General features: G+C 40.2%; 2 protein-coding genes across 9 annotated transcripts in view; both read right to left on the bottom strand.

The window, feature by feature from the left end:
* Positions 1–2011: 2011 nt before the first annotated feature.
* On the bottom strand, positions 2012–11497 carry si:ch73-100l22.3. Of its 6 annotated transcripts, none has more exons than XM_031574895.2 (5): positions 11390–11497; positions 10367–10523; positions 10149–10271; positions 8159–10053; positions 2012–3055 (listed from the first exon to the last, which is right to left on the bottom strand). In XM_031574895.2, the coding sequence occupies exons 4-5, from the start codon at positions 9327–9329 to the stop codon at positions 2997–2999; spliced, it is 1230 nt and encodes a 409-aa protein (XP_031430755.1). In that variant the 5' UTR covers positions 9330–10053; positions 10149–10271; positions 10367–10523; positions 11390–11497; the 3' UTR covers positions 2012–2996. The 6 variants fall into 6 exon arrangements, with proteins under 6 accessions (XP_031430755.1, XP_031430756.1, XP_031430757.1 ...); XM_031574896.2 differs by lacking the exon at positions 2012–3055 and adding an exon at positions 3092–3304; XM_031574897.2 differs by lacking the exon at positions 2012–3055 and adding an exon at positions 3093–3277.
* A 3421-nt stretch (positions 11498–14918) lies between these two features.
* ap3d1 (adaptor related protein complex 3 subunit delta 1) overlaps positions 14919–20759 on the bottom strand; it is a 42160-nt gene continuing 36319 nt past the window's right edge. For all 3 annotated transcript variants that reach the window (XM_031574892.2, XM_031574893.2, XM_031574894.2), the window contains exons 29-33: positions 19728–19816; positions 19507–19592; positions 18175–18296; positions 16736–16815; positions 14919–15528 (exon numbers count right to left, since the gene is read on the bottom strand). In XM_031574892.2, the coding sequence (XP_031430752.1) occupies positions 15433–15528; positions 16736–16815; positions 18175–18296; positions 19507–19592; positions 19728–19816 (473 nt within the window). In that variant the 3' untranslated portion in view covers positions 14919–15432. The remainder of the gene's footprint in view (positions 15529–16735; positions 16816–18174; positions 18297–19506; positions 19593–19727; positions 19817–20759) is intronic.

The following is a 20759-nucleotide window of genomic DNA, read 5'->3' as shown; positions in this document are numbered from 1 at the left end:
ACCTTCAGACACACAGTATAATATACCTTCAGACACACAGTATAATATAATAATAAACCTTCAGACACACAGTATAATCTACCTTCAGACACACAGTATAATATAATAATATACCTTCAGACACACAGTATAATCTACCTTCAGACACACAGTATAATCTACCTACTGCACACCGTATAATATACCTTCAGACACACATTATAATCTACCTTCAGACACACAGTATAATATAATAATATACCTTCAGACACACAGTATAATCTACCTTCAGACACACAATATAATCTACCTTCAGACACACAGTATAATCTACCTTCAGACAGACAGTATAATCTACCTTCAGACAGACAGTATAATCAACCTTCAGACACACAGTATAATCTACCTTCAGACACACAGTATAATATACCTTCAGACACACAGTATAATATAATAATATACCTTCAGACACACAGTATAATCTACCTTCAGACACACAGTATAATCAACCTTCAGACACACAGTATAATATACCTTCAGACACACAGTATAATATAATAATATACCTTCAGACACACAGTATAATCAACCTTCAGACACACAGTATAATCTACCTTCAGACACACAGTATAATCAACCTTCAGACTCACAGTATAATCTACCTTCAGAAACACAGTATAATATAATCTACCTTCAGACACACAGTATAATATACCTTCAGACACACAGTATAATATACAGTACCTTCAGACACACAGTATAATCTACAGTACCTTCAGACACACAGTATAATCTACCTTCAGACACACAGTATAATCTACCTTCAGACACACAGTATAATATACCTTCAGACACACAGTATAATCTACAGTACCTTCAGACACACAGTATAATATACCTTCAGACACACAGTATAATCTATCTTCAGACACACAGTATAATATAATCTACCTTCAGACACACAGTATAATCAACCTTCAGACACACAGTATAATCTACCTTCAGACACACAGTATAATCTACCTTCAGACACACAGTATAATCTACCTTCAGACACACAGTATAATCTACCTTCAGAAACACAGTATAATCTATCTTCAGACACACAGTATAATCTACCTTCAGAAACACAGTATAATCTATCTTCAGACACACAGTATAATCTACCCTAAGACACACTGTATAATCAACCTTCAGACACACAGTATAATATAATAATCTACCTTCAGACACACAGTATAATATACCTTCAGACACACAGTATAATCAACCTTCAGAAACACAGTATAATCTAGACACACAGTATAATATACCTTCAGACACACAGTATAATATACCTACTGCACACAGTATAATCTTGTTGGAGTCTTTTCAACACAAAACATGATTAAACAGACATGCATCAGATGTAAAATTAATAAAAAAAATGTCTCTTTCATCTCCTCCCAAGAACAGAACAGAACACTTTCCGCCCTGACCAAGACAGACGGTTCACCTCACCTGGTCCCCGGGCGCTTAAAAGCTGCCCACTGCTCCTGGGGTCCTGGAGGAAGGACAGTCCGGGATGGGAAAAAGCAGAGACTATATTCACAACGACCTCAGGCCTGCGTGTGTGTGTGTCCTGTGTCGCCTCCATGTATTCACGTGTGTGTTGCAGTGTCGCTTGTGCGATTAAAGTCTGACAATTATTATTATTATGACTACCCTAGCAAACACGAGTAGAATGACAATCTGGCAACCACCATAGCAAACGGCATGACTTCTCTAGCAACCACTTAAATTACCATAGCAACCACTTTGACTTCCCTAGCAACCACCTAAATTACCATAGCAACATCCTAGCAACCACTTCTACTTTTCCTTTGCATGCGCTTCAGGAAATGCATATCTATTTTTTTGTACCGTTGTCTGCGATTAATTCAGCTCGAACTGCTAAATGTAGAAACTTTGTTCAAACTTTATCACATAGGTCTTGTAAAGGACACTTCAGCTATGTATTTTTAATTTTTCTGATATTTATACTTTTTATGATACTAAAGAAAAACGAATACAATTTCTCCCATAGACTTACATTGGGCCATTGATCACAATAGGTTCATTAAACTGGCTTGCACCTGTGTTTCACTGGTTCCAAGGCTCATCTTCTCTCCGTCCCTCTCCATTTAACTGTATAACTAGGAATATTGAGACACCTTCCATACTCTACTAATTTTTCTCTCCATCTATCTTTACACACCTCTCCTCCCCGTTTTCTGTTAACGATAGATGACAAATTGTCAAATAAAATTAGTTTTCTTGCTTTTTCATCAGATAAGAACACTGCTGAATGATGAATGATTAGCTGCTTGCTTTTGCCGTTTTGTCTCAATTTGAACAGATCGGATCTTAAAATGAGCATATTCAAATGAATACAGCAGCGGAGAGAGGGTAGTGTGTTGCTGGTGCACTTTCTCATTGATCGGGATAAACAAAGTGGTGCATTGAGTCTTGTGCATATCTGTACATCTTTTTTCTTGTGTGTGTATGCTACGATTTGGTATGAATTTTATGCAAGGCTTTGTACATGAGCCCCTGGAGTATTTCTAAAATAACTCACACCCAGGCAAGTAACATTGAGGACAGTGAGGCTGTGATCTCAAAATATTTCCAGCGGTTTTACACAGGCTCTTTCTAACTAATAAAATATTTGGTAATTAATCAAGTTACCACATGGAAGATCTGATATTAATAAATGCAAACACAATAAATTAAAAAATAACTTTATTAAAAACAATCTGACATTAAATATGAAGCAAACCATAACAGTATATGTACAAAAAAAGAGTGAAAGAACGAAAATGATTTTAACAGCAGACATTCCAACTTTGCAGTATTTTAAAGCATCTCCATCCAGTGAGATTCTCAATCCAGTCACCTACGAAGGAGTTCTACTGAGCAGGAAAAGTTGGCATGCTCACTTAGACAAGTCAGCTGAGGTACTCCTGGGCACAGTGATGGTTTTAAAGGACATGACCTCTTTACTTCCCCAGCTTCATCTCCAGCTTCTGACCACATCTCCACTGCTTTTGGATGAAACCTGCAAGCAGCAGGAGAAAACAAATAAACATCACCGCAAGCAGCAGGAGAAAACAAATAAACAGAACCGCAAGCAGCAATAACGGGGTCCCAGCAGGGGAGAACATTAGGACCCTTGTTGCTAGAATTGATGAACTGAGATGTGTGGGACTGCAAGCCAGTGGAGAAAGCAGGTCCCAGTCTTAGGGCTGCTCCTAGCAGAAACTGGGTTTGAATCCTGAACCTTTGGATTGGGAGACAAACGGCTTACCTCCCAGTCGTTGAGAAAATGAGAGTTTTAGTTTGAGAGTTCACACAAAGAAAGGACTTTTTAATTCATTAGCACACGCGCAGCAAACGTACATCAGACCCCCCAGGATTTTGCGATCGCAACTATTAACGCAAATTCAACCAATCTCCGTGAATTCACCTCAGCGTTGCAATTTTAACCAATCACTGCAACTTTCCCGCAAATTTGACCAATCAACGTCGTCTCCCTAAACTCCCTCCCTTCCGCCTTACGGGCGAATGGCCTTATGTTTGAGAGCTGCAGCAGACATGTATGACCAAGGGCTCACGACAGAAACGCAGGCAGGACATCAGACGACGAGACAGATCAGTGACACAGGTTGTTGCATCCAGGTCAATTGCGAGCGCTGAAAGAATCAAGGTTCTGTGTACTTTAAATTTTGAACTGTGATTTTGTTTTCATCATATGTGAAGGCTGAGACATTCATAACATTTTAGTCAAAGTAGCTTTATTGTCAATTTCTTCACATGTCAAGGCATACAAAGGAATCGATAGGACATTTCCCACTCTCCCACGGTGAAACATATAAAAGTGCACAGGCACAACAGATAAGACAAGACATGTCCTAATACTAAGTAAACATAAAGATTTTAAATTAAATCATTTTTTAATTTTTTTTTAATGAATTAAAAAAAAAAAATGTATTCAGTCTTACTGATGGTCCTTTGTAACACCAACAGGTGCACTTCGTTGTGGATAAGTAAAGCCTATTTTGCTACATTTTTGTAGTCCTGGTAATGTTTTGTTTGGCATGTTGGTAAGGATATTTAGTAGAGCTGCAACGATTAGTCGACAAAATTGACGACGTTGATTGTGAAAAATTGGATTTTTATTCTCAACGCGTCATATATTATAAAAAGATTCAGAGCTACCGGTAATTTTCATTTGGCATTGCAATGCACTATAGGAAGTGCTGGGGGCAGTATCGCTTCCATTGTCTACATGCACCAAGGCAAAGAAGAAGAATGTTTTTGAACAATCATGGCGGAACGGAGAGTGGGAGAGCTGAAAAAAACGAGACAGAGACTTTTAAAAGTCTGGGAGTATTTCCCCAGCAAACCAAACAAAACAGTACAATGCAGCATCTGCAAAACATAATTGGCATTTCACAGCAGCACTACGGCAATGCACGGACATTTAAAACGCAAGCATCCTGGAGCCACCACGTCTTCTCCTCCTGATGGGTACGTTTTAGTTAACTGCCTAAGTAATGTTAGCCTTGTTAACTTATTGTAAGGTTTACGCTTACATGTTGGAAAACAGAACGTCTCATGGAGGATGCTTGCTAACGCTATTTCAGTTATGTTAAGTGCAATGTAGTAAATCAGTGAATTATCAGAGTAGCCTGTCTTTTCGTTCTGAATAGTTAACCTCCTCCACTTAGCATTCTTCAAACAAAATATTGTTAAAAAAAAAAATCATATCAACACAATTAAGAGAGATCTACTCTTGGCATAATATAAAACTATGATACTATAGCCTACAACGTGATAATTAAAGCTTTGTGTTTTTTCCCTCTGTACTGTGCAAAGGCGTGCGGACAAGTTTGTCCTGAAGAGAGGATCTTGCACCCCTCAGATGGCAGGAGTCTTGACAGAGAGCATCCTCACCATGCTTGTCAATGACATGAGACCTCTATCAATGGGCTTTATGCAGATGGTCAACGCATTCCATACCTTCCAGAACTCATTTTACAAAGCTCATGGAGCAAAAGTATGAAACTACACTTGTCAGGGTTAAATATGCTCTGAAAGCAACTGAGAACAAGATTGCCCTCACAACTGATGCTTGGACCAGTGTAGCCACAGAGGCATATCTTGGCATCACATGTCACTTTATAAGTGATGACTGGGAGCTCACTAGCTTCTGCCTCACAACCATGCCACTTGAAGAGAGGCACACTGGAGCCAACATTGCTGCATGGATTGAGCAGGCTGTGGAAAGATCTGAGATCCCTACAAACAGAATTGTGGCAGTAGTTCATGACAACGGCTCCAATGTTGTGCTGGCTGCAAACATCTTGCAAGAAAAACATGGGTGGGTGTCTGTCCGCTGCGCAGGCCACACTTTGCAGTTAGTTAGAAATCATGCGCTGAAAATCCCTCAGATCAGCAAAGCACTTGGTGCTGCAAGGTGTCTCGTTGAGCACTTTAAAAGAAGTGAACTGGCTGCAAGCAAGCTGAAAATGAAGCAGAGACAATTGGGTACTCCTGAACACAAACTTGTACAAGATGTCAGTACCCGGTGGAACAGCACCGATCATATGATTAGTGGCCCACTGGAAGAGAGGTGGCCAGTCACTGCAACCCTTTCTGACCCAGCAGCAACACAGAGAGGGAAACAATACCTAGACCTCAGAAGCGATCAGTGGACCCTACTAGAAGAACTGGCCCAGGCTCTCCAGGCCTTTGAAGGTGCCACTGTGTACTTGAGTGGTGAGAGTGATGTGACAGTCTCTGCACTGCCTCCTCTGGTCAAAGGGCTTCTGAAGTCCACCCACACTTCTTATGAGACAACTCCTGTGCAGGCCTTCCAGGCAGCTGCTTCAGAGGAAACAACTCCTGTGCAGGCCTTCCAGGCAGCTGCTTCAGAGGAAACCACTGCACGGTGGTCAGGAGAGGTCACCTTCACAGATGATAACCAAAGCAGACCGATCATTGCAGCTGCACTTGACCCACGATTTCGAAAACTGAAATTCCTGACACCAGAGGAGAGGTTCAGTGGTCAGAATAAAGTACAAGCTCTGGCACTACAGCCCATGGATGGGAGTACTGTGAACCAGCTCACCAGTGGGAACCAAGATGCCACAGCATCAGCTGACAAGGGAACTCCAAATAGGAAGACTGTTTCAGTTCTGGATTTACTGCTTGGATCAGACTCAACGGACAGTGACGTCAATGAGTGGACGCGCAGCCTCTCTCAAAGACAGAAAGTCCCCTGTCTTGGTGGAAGTTGAATGAGGCAAGGTTTCCAGCTCTTGTATCACTAGCCAAATCATTCTTGTGTATTTCAGCTACTTCTACTCCCTCTGAGCGGCTCTTCCCAGCAGCTGGGGACATCGCCTCCAAGAGGAGAGCCAGCCTCACTCCAGAGCATGTCAATATGCTCACGTTTCTACATTGCAATTTAAAACGTGTGTAAATTGTGTGTTCCCCTGAAGGAGGGAACAGCAAGACGTCATTGGGACTGCAAGAAATTATTTTGATTTACTTTTAAACCCTGCTCATTGTCACCTACTGGTCTTCTCCCATATTCTGGCACTTTCTCTTTTTTTAAAAGCATATTTGCACTGTAATTTGTATTACTATTTAATGTATTTATTATGATGATTACATGTGTATTAACTTGTTATTCAAATAAATTTGAAGTTCAAAATCCAACAATTTGAGTCATTATTTTAATTTGCTATGGGAAATAATCATTAAATTAGTCGATTAATCGAAAAAATAGTCGATAGATGAATCGATTACCAAAACAATCGTTAGTTGTAGCCCTATTATTTAGAGGACCTTATCTCAGTCATGTGTTCTTTAATTAATGTTTGTTCATTAATTACTTATTCTTCAACAAATTACTCAATTATAATTACAAAGAGGGAAATCCGCAACTTCTTATCGCAACTTTCACTTGCTCCCGCAATTTCATCGCAACAAAAACCTAAAAAACACAGCAACTTCATTGCAATTTTTAGGAAAAGCTCCCATGAAATCAGGAATTTTAGGCCGCAACTGTCTCAAAAGTGGCCCGCGAAATCCTGGGGGAACTGGTACATGATACATGATTCCATGAAACATGAAAGAAGGCACACGGCATGCCCTCTGCAAGAGGATTGTGATGGGTTTTGTTATTAACATTTCAAGTTGAATAATAAAGGTAATGCATGATCATTTTAAGGACAACCTGACAATTATGATGTAGTACATCTGTATACTAAATCAGATGTTGATTGACAGAGTTGCTTATTTAGCCCATCTCATATAAGCAGAGGTGGGTTTAGTAAGCAAATGCTGTACTCAAGTAAAAGTATTATTACTGAATAATAATGATGACTAAATAATAACGATGACTGAATAATACATGAATAATAAAAGAACCCATCAAAATAATGACTTGTAATGAGTAAAAATATCTCAGGGGTTCAGGCCCTGGGCTCTGTTAAGCGCCTTGAGACCATTTTTTTATTGTTTTGGCGCTATATAAATAAAATTGAAATGAATTGAACCTGAACTATTCAGAACTCCCAAAATCTTCAATCTTCTCTGATAATTTCTGGTCATAGTTATTCATTTGAACATTGTTCCAAAGGGATATTATCAGAGTTGCAAAATGGTTGTTTGAAACCAGTAACATCAGTTTCACCAAGCACTCAACAGATGGACAGGTGTGTGGTTCACGTCCGTGTGTGTGTGTGTGAGAGAGTGTGTGTGGTTCACGTCCGTATGTGTGTGTGTGAGAGAGTGTGTGTGTGTGTGTGTGTGTGTGTGGTTCACGTCCGTATCATTTATGTACAGACTAGTGTTGAGTGTTACGTTCTTCAGTGGGCTGGTTACATTCGGTGCTCAAGCTGAAACACTCATACTGTTTTACTTGATAAGACAATAAAACCTAAAACCTAACATATGCAAGTGTGGCCTTATCACTTTTACACTCAACTGAACGGCCAATAGGCTTTGCACCTGGAAAGGACTGTCTTATTAACGGAAGTGCAGCCTGTTTTCTTGAGTCCCTGAATCTGCACACCGACTATAAATTTGGTTACAAACAGTAAGTGACCTACTTTGTATTTTATTCTTAAAGATCGAACAGGGTTCTCACCTTTGTCAGCGCTGGACGGGGACTTTCCTATAATGCCAGATGTTTGATCCGGTGAAGTTGAAGAATTTCTGTCCACCGACTTCATGACGAGTCTTCGTTTGGCATGAAAAGCCACACCGTGACAGTCAGTCCATGGAGTGCATTGCTTCCCACCACTGAGCTGAGCCTGCAGCAACAGCCCGGAGGGTGCCTCCACATCGTAGGACTGGTTCATCGACACACCTTTGAGAGACTCATTCCATTTTGGCCCGGTCCTCTTCTGCTCCGACTTACTGCTGGTATCTACAAGTAGTGGATCCTGGCATTCTCCTGTGGCAACTCGGAAATCATCCTGAAGCATTGCCTGATGTAACTGTGGCTGCTCATTGTCACTTACTGGTCTTCTCCCATATTCCGACACGGTGATGACTGGTTGTTTGCTGTCACTGTCGGTTGGGTGGTTCATTACAACAGGAGAGCTATGAGACTGATCATGGCAGGAACACTCAGCAGATGCATCTGTGTCCGCGTCTAACGGGTCTGTCCATGTCTCTGATAGATAAGATTCCAGGTTTGAGATCAAGCCCTTCAGGCTAGACAGATTAAGTTCCAGCTGAGCAATCTGTTGTGTGTTGCTGGAGCTTCCATCACAAAGTATGTCTCCTGCAACCACACTCTTGTTGCCACTGCCCTGACCGGCAGGGTTACTCAAATTTGATAAAACTTTGCTTTCCATGTGTAAAAGTTTATTCATCTCAGGATTAACTCTACCACCTTTCTTACAACTAACAGGACTCAAACAGAGCTGGGGTATGGGAACAGTTTTGAACTTCCCCGCTGTGAATCCAGGTATTGGCGATCCACAGAAGGATTTTCTAGAACAGCTTAATGCTGGTGTGAACTCTTTTTGACTACCAACCAATTTCAATCCGCTTGACATTTTATTCTGTGCTTTCTGATCCAGGTAATCATTCTCAAACTCAAAAGACACTTCACTCTCATCACTAAATAAATTAATTTGCCTCTTTCCTCTGGAGTCACACAGATTTTCAAATGGGATCATTGGCATTGTCCAATCAAATTGCCCTTTTTTCGGCCTCAGGGGTTTGGACCCCCCCTTGCTCCTGCCTTTCCCCCCTGGGCCTCTTGTGTTCCCCGCTTCCCACAACATCTTCCTCTGAGATATCCTCATTCTCTTTATCAGAAACACTCTCCTCTGCTGGCGAGAGTACTGGTAACGTATCGTTTCTGTCCTGCCTTATAAGTGTCTGGAGCTCCCACTTGTGCGCTGGAGTTTGTGTTGAAAGCTTTTGTAAACCAGTGCAGCATGGACCCTCTGATGGGTTTACTCCAGACAGACATCTATCTTGGTCAGTGTGAGTTTGTAGTGAATCTTCCATTTGTGTTGGCGTGGCAACCATACATTCCTCCAAAGCCTGTGCATCCATTGGAACATGGTTAATGATACTGGGTCCCAGACTAATAGCATGAGCAGGTTTCTGTAATGCAAAGTCTATCTTAGAGCTACGCTCTCTACCAAATCTCTCTGTTTCAACACCATCATTATAAATGGATGTACCCACTAGATGAGTCTCAGATGGCATGTCTCCTGTTGACAGAGCCTGAGGGCAAACATCACTATGAGGATCTAAAGTCAGATGGTGTATCTCCAAGCCTTCACAACTTTTATGAACTGTAGGTCCCCCACTGTGAGAACCTTGTACAGAAACATCACAGGCATCAACATCCACTTTCCAATCATCGGTCAGTCCAGTGGATGATAGAATAGGAGAGCATGGATATTTCATAACCTCTTGTTTACTCCCTGGATGTTTAGAGATGCAGCTGATTCTGCTTGTGTTTCCTGTTGTATCAACTTCTTGGCTGAATTCCTTCAATGTTGGAGACTGTTTGATCTGAGGAAAAAAATACTAGCTTCAAATGTGTTGCATCAGATATTCAACCAAATGTGCATATAGCAACTAATGCATCACAATAAAGCTTTTGTTACCTGAACACTGTTGGGAATATTGTGGCCATCAGATACTCCTGGGCTATACATTGTTGTCTCATTCATCAAGCCTTTGGCCATAGCTCTGTATCTGCACATCTCCTCCCTCTGCTCCAAACTCAGCTAATTTAATATGAGATAGAGTTTATTCACGGTTGGGTTCAAATACAAAAGAGTAGGAATGTCATGTTTTATAACAGCAGTGTTCATCATCTTACCAGTGGAGGAAGAATCGGGCATCCGTAGAAGGTGATTTCGGAGTTGCTATTGTTAGTTTTGCATATGTACTCAGAGGACTTGCTGTTGCATTGTCTCAGTTGGGAAAGGTGTCTTTGAATGAACACCTCATAACTTTCCATACTGCGACCGCAAACACTGCAGAGAAAATGAGTTAACAGCTTACTTGACCAAGTTCTGCTTTGGGTTTGCTGTATTGAATATTCAAGGTATTATGTCTAAAGTGTTAATTAAATCAATCTAACATTGACAACCAGTTGCTAAGGGGGGAAGTCACATTCAAACTGTTGTAACCAGGCCTACAAGCTGAAACAAGCAATCATTAAGAGTAAAACATGCAGCCATCCACACCGTTTCTGCTCAGTGGTCTGTTGCCTCTCACTTGTTCAACAATAAAACTCCCCACAGGTAGGTGACAAAACAGAATAACATCCATGAAACCTACATGACCGAACCATGCTTTTAAATTCATTGTTGGAGTCACTAATATCCTCCCAACTCTTGTAATCCCCAGTGAAATGCTCACAAAGGCAGCTTTGTTGTTATTGTATCCTGTTGTTGATTGTTAACTTACTTCCAATGGCGTGATTTAACACGGCAGAAGCGACTGACAGACTAGCCTATAGATTTACGCTACGGTAGCTAGGACGTTTTGATAAGGTAGGACAATATGACAGAATACCGGTCAAGGAATACAGGTCTACATCTATGAATGACTCTATAACGTTAAATACTAACAAGGTAACATGAATATTATCTTCATTCACAACAATACATTGATCTCCTGAGACAAACTTTGTAACTTACCTTAGCTTACCTAGTTTTTAATGAACTTATCCTTAAGCTATTGTTTCTAAAACAGGCTTGAGAGAAAAAGAATAAGATGGCGTAACATATAGAGTTCCATTTAAATAACGATGAAATATGAACTGCAAGAGGAGTCAAGTCAAACACAACTCTGTGATTTAATTAACTAGAAATCCAATTCAAATGATGTTACTTACCAAAGTGGTAAATCCACATCAACGTTAACCCTGTTTCAAAACTTCAGCAGCGTGTAGCCAACGACAATAACAAAACATTTAATATGGCCACCACTCGTAATGTTTTCCAAAATAAAAGTCGAAGCTTATTCGTTAGTTTATAATTATAAAAATGACAAAAATGCTAATTTCACAAATTGTATGTGCTACAAAAAGCACTAAACGTAGAGGTGAGAAAATAGAAACCAAACTAGAAAAAAGAGCTTGAAATGCCTGGTACTGTGGCTGAGAAAACAATAAATTGTACATCTTTATAATTTATAACAAGTACTTTAACTTTAACTTTACACAGTTATTTAGAACTGAATCGCCTTTGTAGGTACCAGTTGAAAGATCGTTTGGAGCTGGGTGCAAACGCCAGCTGAAAGATCATTTGTCAAACCAGATTTGCACACAACATTTTGAAACTGACTTTTATTTTGACACTTTATGCCACCATATTGCCGCCTATTGTCGCTAGCTCCACGTAACTCAAAACGTTTTCTTCTTTGGTATTATTTAGCGGTTGGCAAATCAGTTTACTAGGGGTTCGCCAGTTTTACTATTGAAACTGGTCCAGTATTGAGTTACAAATCGAAAACCGACAACCACAAAACGGCTATACCATGAAGTCCTGGAGCAAGCATGCACGTAAACCGCTAGTTTTAGTAGTGGTGCGAAATGACGCTTCACGAAACCCTGAAGCTTTCCAGCCAGATCTGTTGAAAAGTGGTTCATTTCTGGAGGTTTCGGAAACACTCTAGGGACATCTGCTGGTCAATGAAAGATTCTCGGGACAGTGAATTTGTGTAATACATGGTGCGCAAAGGCCTGCAGCAATAACATGCATACACACAAAAGTATGGTGAACAAATAAATTAGTTAATTTTAAGTACTTATGCAAATGTAATTCCATATGAAACTGTAACCGTTAATTTGGATATTGCCATCAGCCTTGATTTCATACAAATAGTGGATCTTTGGCAGTAGACTGCACTCAGTGTGCGATGTTGCGTCATCGCTATACATATTAGTGAACTAGCTTTGCTAATTTTCTTTATCGTCACCTGTATGCCATTCGGACATTGTAGAGCAGAGGGCAGTTCAAGTGCTTTTGGATAACTGGACTGGAGAAAAGGGGGTGAAAGTAATTTGTTGAACTGGACAGAGAGCAGTGGATATGCTTGTGTGACATGAGGGGGATACCCTACTTGTTTTTATTTCTTAGTCGAAGCGTCCCGCCAAAAGTAACCGCTTCTCCAAAGTGGACTCAAACGAAGTTTTTAACGTCACACGTGACGTCATGTTGCCAAAATAATACCAGGCTCGATACAGAGCTGCGCATGACAGTGCTTGACGTGCTTGACACAAGCTTCGATGCTTCGGTGTCAGAGGTAACACCACTGTGTTTACAGTTTTTTCCAATCATTTTCACACTTCCAATCATTTTCCACTTTTTCAAAACTCTTCACACAGTTGGAAAACTAATGTCAGAGCAGACTCCTAACTATGAACCTATCAAAAGCTTTTTATGTTCATATTAGGATACAGTCGACAGATATGCTCCTCATATACAAAAAAAGGAAAGAAAATCGTACAAAAGATAAGAAATATGTCACGAACACCTCAGAAACTTCAGTTTAACATTAAGATTCACGAGTATTTAACCTCAGCAAACCAGTTCACCTTTGGTGCAAAATGCACTACAACCACCAAAACACTTCATTCTTTACCAAAAAGTGACTCATGCTGCCAGAACAATAGCATATGCTGTCTTCCATTAAACTACTTTATCACTCAGTGTACAATGAACTAAAAAACACAGACAACTTGAAGCATTTGCTAAATGCATATATTATGTGTTGCTATATCCTCTATTTTTGCAAATTTGTCGGGGTCCGTGGCCCCCTGGTTGTCCGAGACGGCATTGCAGGGGGTCCGCGACATGAGCCTATGTTAATCAGTTCACCATTGACTTTTTTTTAAATATAATTATATACCTGGGCCCGTCGACATATTTATGTCTGAATAGCCAAGTCGCATTGCCCAAAATACTGATGTAGACCCATATTCAGCGAAGAAATTACACTGACAAGTATTATAGGCAGAATATGTGTGCGGGGGGAGGGGGCGTGGCGGCGGCGGTTACAAACATGAAAAAGAAGGGTAGGGGACTGTAAAATGTTTTGGGAATCACTGGCACATCAGTGGGCCGTGGATTACTTTCTGGTCAGAATGGTGGTCCCTGGGACAAAACCAGTTGAAAACCCCTGACCCAGACAATGTTGGTACTATCCTGACAAGAGCACCAATAACATGTTGGTGATCTCACCCGATTGGATAGGCATCAACCATTCAACACAACAGTAGATCAATTGGGGGTGCCACACAAAGTGTGTCGTCAACCATAGAGGTCAAAATAGAGATCAGTCAAAAATCAGTCTCATGAATCAATCTCATAACTTTGATTAATAATCACATTAATAACTACAACCAAAACGACCTTATGAATAGTTAGTAAACATTGAAGGTCTTAGGAGCTCTGAATAGGAGAGGATGGCAGCATTCACTCTTATGCAACATTAGACCAGCATATAGAAATCAAAAGCATTTATTTGCATTTATCATAACAAGTAAAACACACAATATGTAATCTAACTAGATGTACCTAACTAATAAAGTAAAGTGGAGTGTGTGTGCGAGCTCGAGTATGCGCCCCAGAAAGAATGTGTTTGTGTGTCTCTCTGTTCGATCTCCGTAGTCCTGTGTGCATGTGTGTGAACAAAGAACAAGCCTATGTGAAGTGTGAAGTTCGTGTGTGGCTATATTAAGGCCAATTTATTTGTAATTTGTGTGATTACGGTGTCAAGTTAGAAGATATAAATGGTTGGTTATGCATGCAAGACCCTATGTCTACGGGATATATTTTCATGGCTTCGCCACACCATACAAGAGCTAATGTTAATTGTACTTCCCAAACAGGAACAGTAATTAAAGTTACCAGTCCTTGGGAAAAAAGGGTTTCAGATGTTTGCTGATCGGAAGAACCATTTGCACCCTTTGTTCAGCTTGCAAAGTGTCCGGGTTGTCTTCGCGATTACTTGCCTTGTTTGCTCCTGTTGTAGAATTAGCTAGAAGACCTTCTGGTGCAGTTGCTTGCACTAAACTTGTTCACTCTCGGTTAGCGGTGAGTTCCTTGCTAACAAGAAATCTTAAGGCAGTCGCTGCTGTAAGACAGATGCAGGGAAGAGAGCGGAGGGCTGCTCTCCTGAAAGAGCAGACAGAGGGGCTGTTCTTCACCGGCCTTGGGGTCTTGTGCACCATGTCAGGAGACATCAGGCTACAGTTACTAATTGGAGGAGAGGCGTTGACCATTCACGCAAGTTCCTGATTAAATCACACAATGAACAAATTTGTCAGGACCTCTTTTTCCTTTTCTTAATTATTTAAGCAACCGTTGCCATGCTAAGTCTGTGCTAGCATATCAAAGAACCACACAGGACAAAAGAACTGAGGAGGGCTGTGCATGCTAATGTTTAATGTAAAGAGAGAAAGGCGCAAAATGAACTGGAGGAAAAAACAAAGCAAGTGACAAACACAAACAAACTCAATATAAAACAAATGCAAACAACAACATCCAGTTCATCATATGAGAGCCACTGCTAAGACAATGGCATCATACAGGGAACAAATAACATATGCACAATGCCCAGGAACACAATTTAATATTAAAGTGATGGAAAGTAATTGGTTTAAGAGGAAAGACAGGAATGTTTTTGACAGGCAGATTGACTGCTTTATAGCCTTGCAAATGTTGAAAAGATCTGCCAACTATGATTTGTGCAAGAAAGAATTAACAAGTAACCACGAATAGGTGTCAAGGATTAACTGAAGAAAAATAAATGTGGAGATTGGTTTGTGTGTGTTGGGATAGCCAATGTGCTATGGACAACTGCAAATGATATGACAGACAGGACCATGTGGAGAGAGGCGTGGCGATAGGACACCAACAATCTTCAATTCAGTCAGCTCTGGGAGAAGGTCTGCTTGATCTCATCCAACACATTCTCCAGCAACATCAGCTCATCACACTTGGCATCGATTGACACCGTCTCATCAGCCTGCGACACAAGGCCAAGAGTTAGTCAGTTAGGTCCTCAGCTCCTGAACTACTACGTAGTAGACAATGTACACAAACATTATACAAAAGGGTAATATGAAAAGCAATGGTTTCTATAATAGATTTGGTCAATATATTGCTGTAATGCTTTAGGCTGAAATGACTGTTGTTTTGCATATAGAGTTTAGCATTCACATCTTGTATTTCAGTGGGGTTATGCAATCAGAAAGCATTTTCCAATGAGTATCCTGCAGTCAACACAATAACCCTAACCCTAACCCTAACCCAGGCCAGCATTGATGGAGTAAACTCAGCAACACTCTGGGGAACATTCTGGGCTAATTATCATAGCTGTAGATACGTCAATGCTAGCAATGTCTGAACTGACGTAATTAAAGTCTATTTAGTAGTTTTTCTTAGTTGTTAAGTTTAGTAGTTAATCCTGTTTTTTGCCATGGTATCGATCACCGATCTTCTATGAGCAAGAGCTGCCGATACGATGACCGTGCTCAAACGTTCGTTGGATCCGTCAACGTTGACGGATCCCAATTCACTTTGAATGGGGTGACATCATCCGTTGCCCAACTGAATTGTGGTTGGCGGACCAATTTATTTGTACATAAAAGTTCTTTGACTTTTCTTTGCTTAGATTTGTTTGAAGTTACATAGAAATAGACACTGTACAGTGTAAAAACCCTGTTATTGTAACTGAAGAAAACGTCTGCTCCGAGCTCCAGTATGGCTACATCTGCAATATGTGCGACCTGGGAGAGTGTAACGGGGCTCAATGTGAGAGAGTAGTCTACTGAAACCCTCGTCTTCAACCACACTGAATGGCTGCTCATCCAGCTCTAGAAACTACATGACTGTTTCCTGTGACATCATAAGCCTTCTTGCCATCACGGTTATATGGGCTGGCGCTCTCTAGAGTGGCTTGTGTTAGCCGGCGTTTCTCTGCCTTTTTCTTGTTTTCATTCTCCGCGCTCAGCTTTTCAAACTTGCCATGCTCCGCTACGTGATGCAACTTCAAGTACTTTATAGTACCTCCACACTGCCGACATATTTTAGATTAACAAGAATGCGAGAATGTGGTTCTGTTTAGCGGGTTAGCATGTGTCACGTTGTTTGCGTCATTGATCGGTTGTCATGATCGGCAACTAGAAAAAGTGGCAGCTCTATGTATTTGTGACATTAAACCCCAAACTCACCGTTTTAACCAGCAAACAGACATGGTGACCCTGAATGGACCTGCTGTACATGGAAGCACAGGAATCGACCCTCTCCACAACTTTTGAGAGTGAGAGAAAGGCACAAGTTAAACAATCATATAATTTTATGCAATACCCTTTAAATGAAATGCTTTGACACAAATGTCAAGTAGTTTTAAAAGTTGTAACCGTTAAAAACAAAACACCTGCATGCTAAATTAGCTAAATAAATTATTTCAGTTATGAAGAGTGATTTGTGCCAAACTGTAAGTAATTCCTGTGTGGGGGAACCCTAAAATGGCCGACACAAGTGTGATTGTTTTTCATTGGTACCCTGCAGAGAGGGTGACCAAACAAACAGCAATATCTTCATTATATTGCTTTAATTATCTATATCTTCATTCTATTGCTTTAATTATCTATATCTTCATTCTATTGCTTTAATTATCTGTATCTTCATTATATTGCTTTAATTATCTATATCTTCATTATATTGCTTTAATTATCTGTATCTTCATTATATTGCTTTAATTATCTATGGTCTGACATGCCACACTGAGATCTAATCACTATCCAATCACAGGGCCCTCACAGCACCGTGTTGAATGTTGTAAACGCCTGCGTTAGAGGGGGGGTGGGGGGGTGGAGGGGGGGGGGAGTATAGAACACATTTATGTCAATGTGCAATTATGACAGCCTCCTGTCCTTCTGTTGTTGGCAATATATCTGGCATGTCGGTGTGTTCCATAAACTGTTTGGCTCTCCAAGACCAAGACCTTTTTTTTTATGTCTACACCTACCTATCGACAAGCTGCCCACAACTAGAAAATCACCTTAGCCACCAGTTTCTGAGCTAAGAGTTCTGATAGCATTTTTCGAAATGATGCTGGACTATCTTAAACACAAGTACATTAAATCCAGTAAGAAAAAGAGTCAGGAATGTGTGAATGAAAATCTAAAGCTACTGTGGAACATCGCACACTCACGCTAATATTACTAGCAGATCTATATGATTTCAATGTGGCACTGTTAAAGCACACTCTCAAAGAGAGAAGCAATCACACTAGCAGAGCTATATGAACAAATGTAATGATGTACTTTGCTTTTAACTTAGACCACCACATATTGAAATGCAACACAGCAGTTTGTATAATATTTCAGTGGTCTAATTATTACGCATATAATAATTACTTTCCAGCGTTGCACTAATCCCTTTCCAAAGCATTGTGCCAAGACTTGTGATGTTATGTTTGATATACGTTAATGCCTTTTTTAGGTTGTATAGCCTTTTTCACTCTGGCAGGGGGACTGCCAATGGAAACTAGCCTTTTGGCTATAATTGGGTGCATTTACATTTTAATGTTCATGAATGTACACTGTCCCTCTTGATCAAATAAACAAATTGATTGATTGATTGATTGATTGATTGATTGATTTACCAGAGAAGTGGTGATGAAAGCAGATGCGGGCCAGAGAGTGGTGGAAGGGCATGGTCACGCCCTCCAGCTTCAGAGAGCTGCTCTTCAGGTCACCGGACTCCAGCAGTTTAGCATACGCATCACTGAGATCAACAACAACAAAAATAATGTTTAATATATATCTATGATCTACACACACACACACACACACACACACACACACACACACACACACACACACACACACACACACACACACACACACACACACACACACACATATATATACACACACACCCGCACAGAACCATTCAAATGTTTGGAATCACAGAAAATCACATTTATTTTCAAATAACTTCAAATTGGTTATTTATATAGTGCAGATGGCTGATTTTGAATGGAATATCTAAACAGGCATAAAAGACCCAGTTTACTGCCAAAGGCACATTGTGTTAGCTCATTTGTATTCATCAAGTCAAAGCAATGAAAGAGACTATCTTGGATCTCCAATGCCACAGCATGTGCGAAAATTCGATTTTCTTTTACAAAGAACAAGAAATTCTGATATCCTGGCAAGTCGTTAATACTGAAATCCAGCTTAACGGGTAATCATGTACAAAGAACATGGCACAGGAGTTGCCATATGTAGACATGCTTTAGGAAATCACAGCTGGTGAAAACACTGTCACTGAAACACTGAAAACAACTCAGAACAGTGCTGATTCTATTCATATAAAAACAAGAATGTATATAGACCATTTTTGTAAACCAAACGTAATAGTAAAATAGGTTACTTAAAAAAAAAAACATTTATACGTCACATTGGTGGGAACAATTAGAAGCACTATACGAGTACTATAGAGAAAAGAAAATAGACGGGAATCTCAACTAAGATTTTGCATTTTCAAGCATCATGGGCGTTTGGGTGGCACCCTATCCATTTTTCACACCTATGTAAAGCCTTTTTCAGTACAAATATTTCTATTGACCCACCCCAGCACTCTCTACTTACACACAGACTATCCAAACATGTCCGGAACTTATAGAGATATAAATATAAGAGATGGAAAGAATAAACTGGAAAGGAGAGAAATAGTAGAACTAGTGATAGATGTGATACTCTATTACCTGTAGCAGGGTGTGGTGATCAGGTATGATGTAGATAGATGTGATTATTTACCTGTAGCAGGGTGTAGTGATCAGGTATGATGTGATATATGTGATTGATACTCTATTACCTGTAGCAGGGTGTGGTGATCAGGTATGAAGTAGAGATATTGATACTCTATTACCTGTAGCAGGGTGTGGTGATCAGGTATGAAGTAGAGATAGATAGATGTGATATTCTATTACCTGTAGCAGGGTGTGGTGATTAGGTATGATGTGCAGGTAAAGTGCAGTTTGAAGTCCAGTTTCTCATGAGTGGAGGAGTCATCGGTCTGCACATTGACATGCAGACAGAGATCAGTGTAATAATTAAGGAGACAAAATGATCAAAAACTGACAATGATAAAAGGCAAAGACATAAGTAACTAACGCATTCAATACTGAAGCTAGAGCAGATGTAGTCTTACCTTCACTATAAAGGTGAGGGTTCCCTTCAGTTTCTGAGGCATGACTATGCTTTGGACAGCGAAAACGAAGCGGGCCTCGTTTGAAACCTCTGCACAAGGTGAGAATAACAGCTGTTAACATGTTCCACACTGGTCAGTTCACAATCACAAATCACAAGCGAGACTTTGACGTGTTCAGAATTCAAATGGACCGTACACTATTTTCAGTGTCATTTCACTACCGTTACTTGTAAAGCGTCTATCTTGGTCATTATACGATGACTCCTTTTTTATCAAGCGAGTCGAAGCAAACCGGCTCTGCCATCATTTGGTGTTATTGCACATCATCACATATGGGTCATTCCACCAAATCTGTGCCTTTTCATTCAGTTTTGAAAAGTTGAAATTGAAAATAACTTTAAATCCTCACTTTTTGTGTAGTTTGGGGGAAAAAAGGCAAGGCGAAGTTACAAGAAATTGCATTGTGCCATCTTAGGCTGTGTATCTGAATATTTCATGACTTCCATTTAAACATTTTTGGTTATTGTGTTGACCCCATTACTTTACATTCCATCTGCAGTATTCCATAATATCTTTCTAAGTGGAAATAAACGTAAAAGGCACGGATTCAGCAGAATGACCCAAAATATAATGTTATAAAGATTCGCCTCTTGTAAAATTAAAGTAAAGTAATGTCTGTACTATGGGCATCAGAACCGGTAAACAGGACACTACAACTTTTGGGAAAAAAAAAAAATGTATATGTAAAAGAAAAATATATTGTACGAAACATTTTCTGTCATTTCAAAACTGGATTACTCTAGGATACTTTGTCACATTTGCTGTTATCTGTGATGCGTTACCCTTGCTACCCGAGGCTATAAAACATTGTGACGTATTCAACCGAGATGCAGGGGTGGGAAAAAATGAACAAAGATTCTGACTTTGCTGAACCAATAGAGCTATTCCTACACCTTTAGCTAGTCAGCAGTCATTTACCTGCAAACATGTCTTTCCAAAGCAAAAAGAAAGGTTGACAAGGTTCATCCGCAG

Source organism: Clupea harengus, chromosome 10 (genome assembly GCF_900700415.2).
Source record: "Clupea harengus chromosome 10, Ch_v2.0.2, whole genome shotgun sequence".
Lineage (NCBI taxonomy): Eukaryota > Metazoa > Chordata > Actinopteri > Clupeiformes > Clupeidae > Clupea > Clupea harengus.
Note: the sequence above shows the minus strand (reverse complement) of the source record. Positions and strands in the feature narration are given on the sequence as shown.